Raw genomic sequence first — 15,744 nt, 5'->3', positions numbered from 1 at the left:
AAATAGTATCATTAAGAGAAAAGACAATAATGCTAAACGCGCAAATAAATATATAAAGCTATTTGAGAAACATAGTTGTACATCTCGTGCATTATTTGAAAATTTTTAAGCGAGTAGACTTCATAACTATGAACACGATATCACTAAAAAGGAAAGGTATCTCCGATCTAATGAGGTTTAGCGAGTTCGGCGAAACGCAGTTCGTCGACACATGGTTAATACGAGTAAGTCGATCCCTTAGGATCAAGCGTGCGCCCGCAGCATTAATCCAATCATGCTGCTGAATTTACAGTACATGTATGTATAAATGCGTAATCTCGATTTGGCGACGTAACTCCGCTAAAACTCGATTAACGACTGCCGATTCTTTGCCAGTAGTAGTATAAGCACGGCCCCTCAACCCGCACCGTTCATTCCAATCGCTTTCAAGCTCACTTACCAGAGACTATCTTGTTGGCATCGGCGATCGCTTTCTGACGTTTTTTCTCCGGATCGTCCACTTCGTCGCGCGACTTTTTGCTCATCGTGTCGGTCGTATGGCATTTGTGCTCAAGGTAATCAGCCATCATGTCGCTGAGCTCTTTCTCGTCGCTCGCATATTTGTCTTTGATGGGGGTCGAGGTTCCGTTGAATACAGTGCCGTTTGTGATTGTGATGTGCTCTTTGGCTGTGAAGTGCAGAAAATGCGTAAACGAAGAGACACGGAGGTAACACGAGCTGATGTGAGACATTGCATGACGAATGTAACGGATATAAGTGGCCACAGTAAAATTGCTCGGCAAGCGTTGACTAACACGTTTTCTAAGTAAGCACGAGTAAAAGTGTTCGTTCTGTGTATTTGACAACTATATAACACGCGTTGTGGCGTAGCGTGCATCATTCATTCAAGTATTGTGAGCCGTGATGTCACATTTTTTATTGCAGTATGTATTGTAGTATAATAGAAGAAAAATGTATAATATTAAATAATTTTTGACAAATTGTATATGTAACGTTAAAACGCAATGCAAGAGCGAGTAATAATAAAATTAAATTTATAGATATTACTATTTGTATACTTACGTTTATCGTGTGTGCCAGTGATACTGAGATCCTCCATTGATTCAGAGTCCTGGAATAAAAAGAGAATTGCGCTTTATCTTGGTGATTATAAGAATCCCACGCTCTTGGAGAAGTAGTTATTTGAGTAAATTACTGTTATGTATAAGCCTTTTAACTGTTGTAGCATACATAAAAGAACTATTAAGAGATATAAAGTGAACGGATAGTATCTTCTTCAATTGCGCTCAATAATAGTATTCGTTAGATAACGAGAATAAGGTCAAACGATAAAATAGCATCTTTTATTAATGATAATTTGTTTTGTCGCATGACGATTTGAATTATACTACAATTATGCATGTAGATTCTCCTAGATTTGCATAAAGTGCGCACCTTCATTCTGTCAGACTCTTCATAATCAGGGTCCATTTTAGGATCCATAGTTGCATCACGACGGAGTGACGTGTTTCTCGACGGTCCCAATTCCTCCTTAAGAGAATCAAATCCTGGCTGATCCAGTCTGACTCTCGCCACAGCTTTTTCGACGTCGTCAGTCACTAACTCAACATTGAAGATACATTTGTTCACTATATCTTCTCGTCCGATCTTATTGAGAGCTTTTTCTAACGTGTTTCCTGCAAATAAAGGACGACACGTATTTCAATCGTTAATATGAATGTTATATTTAAGTACACTACAAATCAATATATTATTAATATTTATTTTAATATATTTAATGTTACAAAAATTGTTTTACATGTATTTTAAATATTACAAATGTTAAATAGTTTTAAAAGCAAGGATACATTTACAAGGATTCGATATTTGTATCATTAAAATTTATAGCCAATTATATTCTTATTTACTTTCTTTTAATTTTACACAGACCTGAATGTATTGCATTTTTCGGACTTAGGTAAGGATATCTTCGAAATATTATTAGGAGCTCGCTTGTATAATGTGTGTGATTATGATTTTCATATTCTTGATATAAAGTTATAAACATCGTTTTCCTTTTTCTATTTATATATTTTTTTAAATCAAATTAATTAAAATTTTACAATTTGAAACAGAACAGTCTTAAAACATGTATTATTTTTTCGAGAATTTTTCCGCGAGAATGTATCGAAAAAATATTAAATAAAATCTCGGCAATACAGATTCACATAAATACGAGTAATTCGGCGATACGTAAAATCGGTACAAATAAAGAAGTGGCAGAATTTAATCACTTTCACTGCACGACTGCCGATCACGTACTGCGGAATCACGACCACTTGTTATTTCTGCTGATTGCAGAAACACCGTGAGTTATGTGCGAGTCAATGCCATTAGCAGGAAGGAAGGAGAGGGAACGAAGCGTGTAGACTTATGTCAGGCATAATAATGCACAATGAGATCATCACATATCTACGTTGCTAGAAAAGATTCCTCGCGCCTGACTCAACTATAGCGCGCGTGTCTAATTAATTGACCTTGCTGGGAAACAGGTTTTTTTTAAAGTTATCAAGGCAAGCGCTATCGCAACTCTTATTCACTGAAAATTAACATGCTACGTTTTGATGATGTAAAGGTAAATAAATTATGTAATGTCTCACCTGTGGCTTTGTTTCCACTGTTTTGCCAGATTTTGAACATGGCAGCGGCCTGTTGTGCAGGTTTATCGGGGTATTCTTGTTTTATTAAAGCCACGTCGTTAGGTGGGATATTCAACTCTTCCGCTAGCGGTTCCCAATCTTTATCCAATAGATTGGCAATGTCTGTTAATCGAATGGTCGCTCTATGTATTGCATCTGGTCTGCCTAAAAATAACATTTGACGCGTAAAATAGAAAATTTTGATAACAAATGTCGTTAATAATTAATTTTAATTTTATTACATCACACACATTATTGTTGTATGTAAGCTTACACATACTTATTCCACCATCGCGTAGAAAACTGTAGTTCTTTGACAATTCCAACAAATCAAGCTCGGAGACCGCGGTATCCGGAGAAATTTTTTCCGGCAGCAAAATATTTAATGTGCAGATTGGCGTTTGCGGCAGTTCACCTCTCGGAACCTTAGGTTCGCTCATAAACATAATTCGACCCATCATATCAGCGGCATCCGGATCCTTTATTCTCGCGGTAAACGGAACTCTATTTTCCTTGAAAGCTCTAAACGGTAATTGCAGCTGTTCACCCGTTTTCAGAACGGGTACAAGATTTCCCGAAAATTCCATGTATTGCGTTTTTCCTTCAAGAACCTGCAGCATTAAAAAAGATTTAATGACATCTTAAGTAACTAAGAAGCTACACATAACTCACAAACACTTTAACGGCATTTTTATTGTCGATAGTTACCTCGACGTCTCTACTCTTTGCAACTTCTGTAAAATGTTCCTGATGCTCTAAAGTTTTGTCTTCTTTGTCGTCCGTCATACAGAATACACGTAGTCTCGCTTCCAATGGATCTACTCGTTTTGCAAACACGACGAATCTATCGTAAAGCAAGTTTCAAAGTAATTACTTCCTGTATAATTTGCATCTATGTAACTTATTACTGAAAATTCATATATGTCACGTTAGTTGAAACGTACTTAGCCATGAAGGGCACATGTGTCGCGTGCGTGTATAGTTCCGTGGCCATTTTCGTGGCCTCGGAAATGTTACGGCAGTCCATTAACCAGAAGCGGGCGGAAACTGTGGTGGTGAAGGAAACGCAATCTTTCACAAAGGTCAACGGCGTCGAGCCTGTGACGTCCTCCCAGACTGCCCGAGTCTGACCCCCTGAACGACATACATGCCAAGTCCAATAACATTATTAAAATATGTCCGTGTTGCAAATGCGCGCAGGTGACAAAAGTGAAATGTGTGTGGTATATTTTTTCACGACCGAGATTAAATACGAGCAATTAATTGAATACAAATCAATGTCTATGCATAAATAATGTTGGATATATTAATAATAATCAATAATTCATACAAATCAGACAAAGGAAACTTCGCATTTAAGAACGGTCGCTGTAAGTGCGTTGTTGTTAGGTGCTTTTTATCAATGTGTGAGTGTAATATAAAAATAAATACATGATCGACTAAATGATAATGCTTGCAAAATCAAGAGGAAGCGTTATATACGAAATGTGTAGAAAACAATTATAGGTGTATGAATTTAAGATAAAAATTAAGTGATATATAAATAGGAAAAATACTATCATAAAGTATTAATCAATATGTATTTGTCATTTTATTTAAAAAAATTATTAAAATAATGACATCAACATTTTAAAAGAAAGATAAAAAATTACAATTATGTATTTTTTTCTGGGAATGATTTTAGAGGTATTGTAATATTAATACTTGAGAAATATATTGTGTTAATAGATTACGATTAAAATAAAGTTAAATGTGATAGTATTCAGTGTATATGTAATATTGTTATAAATCTTTTTAGATTATACGATTGGATATATTATAAAGGACATTATATATAATCCCGTATATACATATACATATACTTATATATATGTACATATATCACGAGTACAATTTCATATAGATCACAAATTACTAATATATTAAAGCGATTACCAGACAAACGAATGTGCTGAAACAAAAACTTTAAAGTTAACTCTTAACAATGGGCTAGGTATAGTAAAATGTTATCTACTTTAATTGTTAATCCATACCTAAATGACTCAATCCTAACAATATGCAAGCATTAACAATGAATCACAACAAGATATGTATACAATAATGATACTCAACGAAATGTTTCTATGAAACATGCAGCTACCATCTCCCTTTTAAATCTCTATCCGAAGATCCTCGGGACATTTCTCGATAATGGATAACAAAATAAATTATTTAAGACAAAACATGACATATCTTCCAACATTCACATACATAAATCGATTTTTCCCATTTAAGTGAAAATGTCATACTGGAACATTTTTACACGCTGGTGCAAGTTAGGAATCGTACAGACATTTACGTTTACCATACTAAACATAAATGAGTTACAAAAGTGCTGCTACCATTTAAGCAATCCTCTCGTGCAACGTACGATACTTGGTTCGATCGTAGTCCCGAGCGACCTGAGAACAGACAAGATAGCCTACCGACTGCGTTCATGCTTGCTAAACTACAATTAAATTCCCGAATAGATACCCGAATGCGCAATGTAAGTTCGGCAAGAGCATATATGTACACCAAAGGTGTACGCGGCGTATAATATTAATTCAGCCGTTTATCGGTAAGAGATTTTCCAGTAAGACGGTACGCTGCTCTACAATGTTACGTGCAAGCATATATTACCAGTTATGCTGCACAGGAGTCTCAAAGTCGGCGCATCTCCGGAATACTGGTTGATCATGCCTTTATTAGCCGCCTGTGGTACTGGAATAGTTAAAGTTATCGGCTTGTGGAACTTTCTTCGTCTCGGTTCGACGGTAACAATCGGCGACACAGCCACTCTGTTTCCAAGTAATTTGGCCACCAGATCCGCCGGTATAGGATGTGCCTGTATGTTACAATAAATTTATCGAATATAATAAATAACTTGTGGAAAGGTCTAGGTCTGGAGAATATTATTAGATATAATAAATTATTTATTTTTGCTTTTGAAACCAAAAGTTTTAATTTCTTAATTTATAGAGACGTACGCGATTAAAATTTTAAAATTAAAAAATGATCAATTTCTTTGCCCATCGTAAGTATATATGAAGGGAAACGGAAAAATACCTGCAGACCGACTCTGATTTTCTTAGTAAGGGCCGCTTGCGGGAAGACAGCTTGTACTTGTGGTACAGCGGATGACGACACGGTGCCACCTTCGGGACCAACCGCATGGACCTCTTGCCGGATGCGAGATACTACCGCGAAGTAATGTGGGAAATCTACAGTGAGTATCCTTACGATACGAGACGTTTGGAGATCTTCTAGCTGGCTTAGCTCTGGAAATGTAAATGTCAAGGTGGTCCTTTAACTCAATGTCCTATTACTTGGGAATCGTAGAAAGGAAGTTACTTGAATCATACCTTCTCCCTCAAAGCTCTCATTAAGCACATCTTGGACAGCCTCTTCGCTGGCTTCCAAGGTATGCTCGCGCCAGGTCTCTCCGTTGTCTGATCGTAGAATAACTATTTCTCGTTCCTTTCCGCGCAGCGACGCGAAATGTGGTACTTCTATGATAACAGGGCTGTACAAAAATATTTCTTAACATTTGAAAAGGATTTGTCGTCATAATCATCAACTGTATAATAAAATTATTCTAAAAGGCAAATTTTCAGTTATACTTTATACTTATCGTTAGTACGAAAATACGCAATAAGTATAAACCGAAGGTAGTCGGAACAGAAAAATAAAATCATGAAAGATGTCTGAGAAACATACCCCAGGAATTTTGCACCGACGGGACCTAATTCGAGGATGCGACTGGCCAACGCTTCTCCCTCCATCAGAGGAGGTGGATTTGTCAATTTGTCTCTCCTCAGGTATCTACAGGTGACGCGCATAGGCATTGCGGCTTTACGTGGTGGAACAATCACGCGGACGCCACTATGCCTGCATCCCCGCATCGCACCGCCTCTTGCGTCCACCAAGAAGGAAACCAGGAAGCTGAGAAGATTTTGAGAATGTGTTACATTCGTTTACTTACGACACAGTATAAGAAATCGTCCGGAATAATATAAAAAATTGCAATAAAAAAATTACATTATATATGTGAAGGCTGCTTGCAAGAAATGCACACAGTCAAGGTTTATTTTAGGTACGCAAAATACGTGTGTCCTCGACATTACTTTCGCGCGCGTGCTATTGTTTCGTTGAGTTATCAAACGTTTACAGGAATTTACTTTAATTTCCATACGAAAATAGAACAAGTTTATTTATATATGCATTATTTGCATTCTGAAAAATTCCGCTGTAAACAATATAAAAAAATTAGAGAATAGATTGTTACAGCAATGTTTGACCACAATTTCATGGAAATCACAATAAACAAATACCACAGTAAAAATTAAAAAATTGAGCTTATATATGTGACATAATTCTAACATCAATGTCAGTCACAATGCACTGTATAATTCGTAATTAATTATTACGAAAAGTGCGCAAAGCCAGAAAGCATAATCCTCGAGAAATTGTACTATAAGCGTGATATCTGTGAATCGGAGATTATGACGATCTTGTGAAATTATTGTTAAAATTTAGAAATAACGCGCTTTGATCGCGTTAACACCATGATATTATCGACTGTAACGTGTCTTTCCTACAGTGACAGTGAGATAATTTGTGATGAGAGAATTTGACTACATTCTACCGACATCTAATTGTTGTGCGTAAATATAATTACTTTGACTTAATGTAATGTGAATAAGATAGTAAGATCATACAATGAGGAATGTATAGCAAAATAAGATATAAATAAAACAGCTATCTATACAGGTCGAATCCATGTGGACATTTCTATGAGATGACAATGAGCTATACAAGGTGTTTGTGTGTGTGTGTGTGTGTATATATATATATATATATATATATATATATAGGTGGCAAAATAAGAGATAAATAAAACGGCTACATATGTAGGCCAAATCTATGAGTATTCCTACGTGAGATGTCTATCATATGGATGTGATACAGTCGCAGGCACCAAACTACCGACATTGAAGGCAACGAAAGTGTCATCTAATTCGATTAAAACAAATTGGTTTCATTCAGTCGCTCTCAAACTACCGCATACAACAATGTCGGTGCCGAGAATCTCACTGATAAGCCTGTGAAGTATTCACAAGAGAATTGTGCAATGTATGTACAGTACATCACGCAGCGGACATAAGCTCAGCAAGGATGTTTTCCACGATATTGACACTTGGTGTCGATTATTGCGGTTGTTCAAATACGAAGTTATTAAACAATAGCCACAGTTAATTTGTTTTTCATTTTAAGTTCTCCATCTAAATTTGTTGACGCGCCTGTAAACCGCGTTTACGTACATTTTTATTGAATAATTTATCGCCGAGAAAATATTCGAGATAACTGCAAGGCATACGTGCCTACTGTTTCATTCATTGTGCAGAAATTAAATTTATTTTATGACTCATCTTTAATTAAACGAGCTGTGTTTGCCGAGCGATGTATGATGTACGATGTTTCTAAGAATAATAAAAATCAGCGACTACAGAGGGTTGTGCGGCGACATATATAGGCTGTGTGTAATGACGGAAGGAAGAATAATCGAAAGAAAATCAAGGGAGTGATGTATATACACGGCAAACTGCAGAAGCTAAGATTGATGAGAAGATCACTTACTTTCTCCACTGTGGAATTCTGCTAGTAGCGCAAATAAAATAACAGAGAGGATCGGGAACAAAATAAAAAACGCGTTAGTATTCATTCGTTCATAAACATGATGATGAGATGACATAATAAAGAGATGATATATCGCTAATATTAGCACAATTTTACAAAATTTTTGTTCGTAAAATCAAATTCAATTAACACGAGACATTTGATTCGTTATGTGATTCTTTTTCTTCTTAATCTTTTGATTCTCGTTTCCATTGTGTTTCGTTTTCGTAAAATGTGCTCCTGTTCATGATAATAATAATAATAATAATAATGATGATGATAATGATGATGATGATGATGATGATTGTCGCTGATCACTTCGTAAAGTGCACTCATCACACGCAAGCCACTTTTCTATTGTACACGACTACGAAACAAGAAATAACAATAATAATTATGTATTATAGTAGAGAGAAAAACGTAACACACTCACACTCTGCGAAAAGAAGACACATACTTCGAGGAAAAAAACTTAAAATAACGACGCTTCGAAATCTGTTGTGACCTGGAACAGTGATCATCCTCGATTGTACACGAGAATTCGAGTCAACTTAAACTGCATCTCTTCCAAATTATTAGCAAACTAATTAACGCAACAGATTCCGTCGCGCGTAATCCGCGCGAAATAATTTAACTTAAAATAATTATAAATTATACAAGAGAAAAACATCCAGCAGCAGCTATTGCAACGTTGAAATCTTCTTCTACTTTCTACTATTTAACAATTTGTTGGAAGAACGATTCTTTTTTTTATAAATATTAACATGCTTAATATCCTGTCATTCATTTTTGGACAGATCACTACAACTGTGTACCATTACGTTTATTAAATAATCAATACAATTTTCTTTTTTACAGATAATATTAATATGTTTATTGTCACTAGTAATAATGACAATTTGCATGTCATTACAAAAAAATTCATAAAACAAGAAGACACGCTTATCAAATTCGGCAGAAAAGGGAAGATAAAGGTAAAGGATATATGATGTACCTGTCCCTCCACATCCCTTGTCCCTTCGGTGCGGTACTGAGAGCTGCCAGCGAAGTGCATAGGGACTCTAGGGACTCGCTATTCTCAAAATAAAACCGTTTGATTATCCGAATAATAATCTTGCTTATCATGCTCATGCTATCTCGCTTATATAAGTAGCACTCTTTTCTGTTGTCATTGCATTCATTTTTAGTCATTACAGAAGTGCCCTGTGCTTTCCTTTTAAATATATAGTGTCACGTGCAGAAATAATTCGATCAAGAATGTTGCATCATTGTTAAACAGATAGTCGAAACAACGATCGAGATTTTTTACGTAAGAGGAAAAAATTTTATCGTTACGGATATTCTTCACTCTGTCCAAATCAGCCAGGCGGTTAGTACAAATTGCCAGTGATAAACGAAAGTACATTGATCAAAGAATCGTTCGTCCAAGTGAAATGTGAAAAACAGCATGCTAAACACTAAGTAATCGAACTTCGCTACGAACAAGCAGGCTGTAACCAGAATATCAAGCGTTCTTGTTGAGCTGGTTGAATGACTGTAAACTATCGCAAGTCTTGTCACGAATATTAAGTACAAAACAAATTGTAGCACAAAAAATTTATTATAAACAATATACTATCACGTGTTTCGATACTACGTTTGTTACGTTGTGTTACGATCTTATATGATTATGTCTCACAGTAACAAGTTAACTTATATAAATATGTATATGTCAAGAAATAAGCGAACGAGAGTATATATTTCGTGAGAATTGAAATATTTAAGCTAAATTTTCATACATGTGGCACATTACTTTTCTTTCTATATCGGACACATTTGCATCGAAAAAGTATTTTCTAAAATAGTTTCTAAGTTAATATATACCACAATATGTAATGCCACACGATTTGAATAAAATGTCATCTATTATGACGTATGGATATTAGGCAAGTTATCAACGATCACGCGTTGATAACAGTGATATAAATCTTTAGGCTCAACATGAGAATAAATATGGAATCATTTATGTTGTGAAACTTGTATACAATCATGTGTATGTACATTTTTATCCAGATTCGCAAAACGCATAATTTTATTCTTTCAATATCTTTTCAATTTAATATTTCGCATATTAATATTTTACAAACACGTTCATTCTATAATATTTTAGTTATGGTTTTATCAACAATAATAATAATAATCTCGATTAAAGGAACAATGTCTAAAATAAAATAAGAGTAAAGAAAATTATCGACCACCATATTGCTTGTAATTATATGAGATCTGTTCTGTTACCAATCAGAAATTAAGATGATAAAATTAAAGTAATGAGTAATTCATTAGATGGCCAATCCATTTGTAGGGTTAATCACAGCAGGAAACTTTCACCAACACACAAACTACATCATACTATAATACACATCATTATTGTTTCGTAGTATCAATACAGCATCGATCGCGATATGTACATCGGAGTACAAAGCCGCGTAATATATCGTGGATTGCATTTCCCGTAATATTAGATCAGATAACAATTTTATCCCACGAAAAATTTAAAATCCTTACAATTTACAATAGAAAAAGATTGGTGCGTGTAAAATTGAGCGAAATTTTGACATCAAATCAATATCAAGGAGCTATTTTCTTATTATATTACGTTGAAAATATTATATATAAAGCCTGATCTCTAAAATTCTCTTAAATCTCTAAAATCGGATAAGAGAACAAAATATTATTTTTTTTTTGTTTATACTCGAGACTATAGTAACGACGATTTTCGTAGAACAATAATAAATTCCAAGCTGCTTCGTATATACACATACATTAATGAAGTTTTCAATTTTATATGCAAGACACTTTTCTCACTGTCGAATAAATCCAACCGTAAATATTAGATCATCAGTAACATGCGTCGAATTTTGAGCATGTCGTAACGTTATAATTTTAATATTATATACGCTTATTACGGCACACCATGCGATTATAATTTGATCTTGCTGATTAATGTCTTTTTGATGTCTTAATTATCGATAGAAGGAAATAATATTTACTTTGAAGTTAAACCAGAAAAAATTATTACGATCATGAACACATAAAAAAATCCTTTATATGCTATATTGTTATTATGGTTTAATCGAGTATTAAAAATTTGAAATTCAATAATATTTACAATAAAATTTGTTGCACAACTTTCCAATACAATGCAAAAATGTATCTTTTTAAGCTTATAATGCAGAATTTAAATGAAATTCCGAAATAAATCATATAATTGTCAATAATGAAATTTCGTCATTTTAAATATCTTTTATTTTAATTTGAATTAATAATGCTAAAATGAGATAGAAAAAAGTAGATGTAAAGTATTACATACCCGACATGCACAGGATGCCTATTGATGTCTACATTGTCTGGTTTAAGATTGGCCGCGTTTGTACGTTGATAATGTTCTTTCGTAATCATCTCTGTTATGGTTGGCGCTAGAAAACACATTGCCATGCACGTTAAATTTATTTTCCAAGGATGAGCTAATCTGATTAACGCAATGTGCAGAGTAATCGAACGTTCGGTTCTGCGATACGTAGCAGAATATTAAGTGTTACAAAACATACAGTTACTATCTCGCGTTCCTCGTGTAATCTACCAATATAGCAAAATTATCGAATTATCAGTAGAATTATATAAACAATGGATAAGATAGATAAAATTGCTTAAAAAATAATATCGCGACAGAGAAAATATGTAAATGTAGAATAAATTCCAAATCTAATTTTTAGCAAAATCACTAATAACTAATGCTCGAAAGCACAGATAACGACTTGATAATATTACTCTGATATCTAGCGAAACGTGAGGACCAACTATATATTTACTTACCTCCGGAATGTCGATTATCTCTCTCGTCGTCCGTCACATTCACGCGCATCGAGTCATCTCCCATGGACTTCATGTCATCAACAGTCATGTATCGGTACTGCTGTTGGTCGCTGAGCATTGGATCTTCACCTGCGATAAATATTAGACTTAATAATGCAAACAGAATGACATAGATATGTTCGTAAGAGCGAGAGAGTCCGAAGAGACGAACGAGACTTTCATATTTTGGAGTATTGTCGAGTTCAAATAAATTGTACGATATGTGAAGATATATTCTCTACGGAAGTATGCGTACAAGTGAGAATATGAGTTATGTGAGCCTGCAAATAAGGAAGAAACCATCGCCAAATACGTTGCAGTGAAGCTGAAAAAGCGATATATGTAGTTTGATGTTTCTGTAGGGGAGCACGTGGCTTGTCTAATGATTTTGTCTTAAGAATTTTTGCTAAATAAACCAAAACTGTGTACGATCGTCGCTGGAAGGATTTAGTTCTATTAATTCTTGCATGTATATACGAAACATTATCACGTCGGATTAAATACATCGGACGGTTTTTAATTATTTCAATAGTGTTCTTAAGTGTTTTCAAATCGCAGACACCACTCGTTGATCCGAATGGAAAACAGAGCTGTTATAATGTTGTGCAGTTATAATCGTTACGTTTAGTCTTGCAAAATATTCTGAGTCGTTTACAGCGTTGCTTTCACTTCAACCCCATTTATCTTTATCATATAACAAAAATTATTGTTATGTAAAATATAATCTCCTTCTCAAACAAGATATTTGTGTAACTACACTAATTGTAAGTCATAAAAGTTTGTAATTTATACATTTTGTTTTGAACATCTGATGGAAATTAAGCTACGCGATTTAAATGAATCCTTTAATAACAACGCGACAAAAACAGAATGAGATTATAGAGAATTCAATTATAGAGAAAAATTGTTTCGTACGTAATGAAACTAACTATAAATGCAATGATAAATTGTAGAAGCGTTTATTAAAACTAGTAGCATATTTCATCGATAAAGTTACACTTAAAGTGAATGAATTTTTTCTTTTGCTCACTTAATCTGAATCTAATCAAAATTCAAAACCACTCCCACATCAGATATTTCGTTCAATTTTATATTAATATAAAACAAACACTTGTTAATGACGTCTAATAAAGACCAGGCTGCAGCCAATTTTATTAAAAAAACTGGAGAGGAGGAGGTTTGTGGGTGTCGCGAAACACGTCATACCTTCTGTCAATTGGGGTCACGGTTGGGTACACCTCACACCCAAGAGGCACGCATAAACGAGCGTTATTCGCGATAGGATGGAGGTTGGATAACGTATACGAACCGTATCACATTTTTCATACGACTGAGACGCTCGCTTTATGAGCCTGCGTTATCAGATGTTCCAAGAATGTAGACCATGATTATCTAATGAACGGTCAGCCTACAAATTCGCCTCCCACAACGTCTTTCGTACCGTTACTACCATAATCACAAATTAACTTCGCGTGGCTTAATACATGCAGATTGAGAATTTTTCGAGTTGGAAAGAAACCTCGACGCGCGTTAATTGTGTTTAACAACCGCATTTTTTCTTAAGAATTATTCCGCTAAATATTATATTTTCTCATCTTCGGTATCTCTCTTGTGAGAATTATTATCTCTCTGAATAGAATCGCCTATGACTAATGCGAAAAAAATCTTAAAAGCAAAGGCAATTAATAAACATATACGTGCGGCAGAGATTGTTGCAACAGCGTTGCTAGAAATGTATAATAACAACCAAAAATTAATATAACATCAAGAATATTGTACAAGAAATATAATAAAAAATATTACTTAAAATGTTATAAAAATATATAATAATAAAAAAGAAATCAGAAGGAGCAGCTAACGATAATCTGGAATATCAATTTCTTCATCGATAGCTTAATATTTAACGTGGTTTTTCAAATTCAAGTGATTTAAATTTCGCTCAGTTTCATTGTTTTTCGGCGGAATGCAACGAATTTGATGTAAATATCTTTGGCACGCCGACGTCCACGTTCTTCGAGGACATTCCTGATCTACATTTCACGACGATTTCGGCGCAGTTCTAGGAAGATCTGACCCAGTTTTGCCATTACCCCATTCTCTTATGGTTCGCCCATGACGTGACGTCAAGAGCTATCCGCGGAACTTGTGGTGTTGCTCGTTAACATCTAAAATTAATGTAAACATTCGAAACGGACGATGATACCTCGTGCCGCCGTAGAAAATTGTAACGTAGAAGCGCTAATTTTAACAATGTTCAAGGACACGATAGCCAAAGAGCTGTGGCGATTCCGCTTCTCCCTTTTCCTCTCCATTCTCTCTCTCTCTCTCTCTCTCTCTCTCTCTCTCTCTCTTCCTCTTTCTTTTTCTCTTCCTCTCTTTTTCTTGAAAAGCTTCTGCTTTTGACCTATATCTTCCGTTGCAAACTACGCCAGCGAAATGGCAAGCTACACAATCATCACGTCGAATCTCGTTGAGTGCAGTTAAAACGTTGACGTGCGTCATGTACGAGAATAGTACATACTAATCGCAATCAAAGAGAGAGAGAGAGAGAGAGAGAAAAAGACACCGCGCTTGTTTTAAGCGCGGGAACTAATCGGATCGGTGCCGCCATTCGTAAAACCGCCGATGAAAGATTCAACGGTGCACGTTCAGGGACGAGAGGGCAGTCGAGGCGTGCCGGAAAAACCTTCTTCGATCGCGTAACACCGACCTTTTTATTCATGCGGCGTAATCGTGTCGCCGCAAAATCACGTTGTTCCAACGACACGCGACGAAATACATACGTTTCGACGATCGTCAGTTTTGATCGCTAAAATCCGCATTCGTAACGCAGAGAAACTTTTCTCGCGACGCGTCTTCTCCCGCGTCCGCTGCAATTATTTATCGATTTATCATATCGCTCGCCTTGATCCGCGCGTATCACTGACAACGTTCCATAAAAAGTGTACAAACTTTAGAAATCTTGCAAAATAAGTCGCCGTATCAGAATTTATTTTAGACTCGAGAGATTCGACTTCGTTCGAGAGACTTTATTCCATTAAATAATCCTGATCGATCCGGATAAAAGGCGGGAGATGCAATTAATTTCCTTCGGCAGCGTTCCTTCCGACGCTCAAGGAGAAGCGAGAGAAAAATGCGGAAGCGGTTCGATCTTTCGCAACACCACTAGACGTGATATCTTTTCACGGCGAGCTTCGTCGGGATTAACGGAGCATTTATTAACGCCGTGAGGCCATTAACGGGACGATATTTCCTCAATGCGTGATGCTTGTTATCCGTTCAGCAGTTACTCCAGTCCGACCGACCCAGTTACTCGCCGCTCGCAACGGCAATTAACCCGGAGGCTACGATACGCGACTTTATCTCGGCTGTGCGCGTAGAGGCTAAAAATATTCGGCGGAAGAGCCGAAAGTCCGTCGATTCACGGGTGCGCTCCTCTTCCGACTTCCGGCGCCCTTGAACGCCTCTCGACCGCCTC

The 15,744-nt window shown here is 35.8% G+C and overlaps 1 protein-coding gene across 18 annotated transcripts in view; it reads right to left on the bottom strand.

The window, feature by feature from the left end:
• Positions 1–15,744, bottom strand: part of LOC108759637 (ankyrin-3) — an 86,742-nt gene that overhangs the window by 26,648 nt on the left and 44,350 nt on the right. For 11 of the 18 annotated variants that reach the window (XM_018505154.1, XM_018505138.1, XM_018505137.1 and 8 more), the window contains 14 exons: positions 12,228–12,356; positions 11,725–11,830; positions 9,370–9,447; positions 6,417–6,641; positions 6,062–6,222; positions 5,766–5,977; positions 5,340–5,544; positions 3,623–3,812; positions 3,387–3,522; positions 2,959–3,289; positions 2,640–2,843; positions 1,435–1,676; positions 1,063–1,111; positions 440–667 (listed from right to left, as the gene is read on the bottom strand). In XM_018505154.1, the coding sequence (XP_018360656.1) occupies positions 440–667; positions 1,063–1,111; positions 1,435–1,676; positions 2,640–2,843; positions 2,959–3,289; positions 3,387–3,522; positions 3,623–3,812; positions 5,340–5,544; positions 5,766–5,977; positions 6,062–6,222; positions 6,417–6,641; positions 9,370–9,447; positions 11,725–11,830; positions 12,228–12,356 (2,496 nt within the window). Of the gene's footprint in view, positions 1–439; positions 668–1,062; positions 1,112–1,434; positions 1,677–2,639; positions 2,844–2,958; positions 3,290–3,386; positions 3,523–3,622; positions 3,813–4,989; positions 5,120–5,339; positions 5,545–5,765; positions 5,978–6,061; positions 6,223–6,416; positions 6,642–8,336; positions 8,358–9,369; positions 9,448–11,724; positions 11,831–12,227; positions 12,357–13,472; positions 13,555–14,469; positions 14,594–14,670; positions 14,695–15,744 lie in introns of those variants that run through there. The other 7 variants (XM_018505153.1, XM_018505149.1, XM_018505152.1 and 4 more) reach the window with 7 other exon arrangements.

Source organism: Trachymyrmex cornetzi, unplaced genomic scaffold (assembly GCF_001594075.2).
Source record: "Trachymyrmex cornetzi isolate Tcor2-1 unplaced genomic scaffold, Tcor1.1 scaffold20, whole genome shotgun sequence".
NCBI classification, from domain to species: Eukaryota; Metazoa; Arthropoda; class Insecta; order Hymenoptera; family Formicidae; genus Trachymyrmex; species Trachymyrmex cornetzi.
Note: the sequence above shows the minus strand (reverse complement) of the source record. Positions and strands in the feature narration are given on the sequence as shown.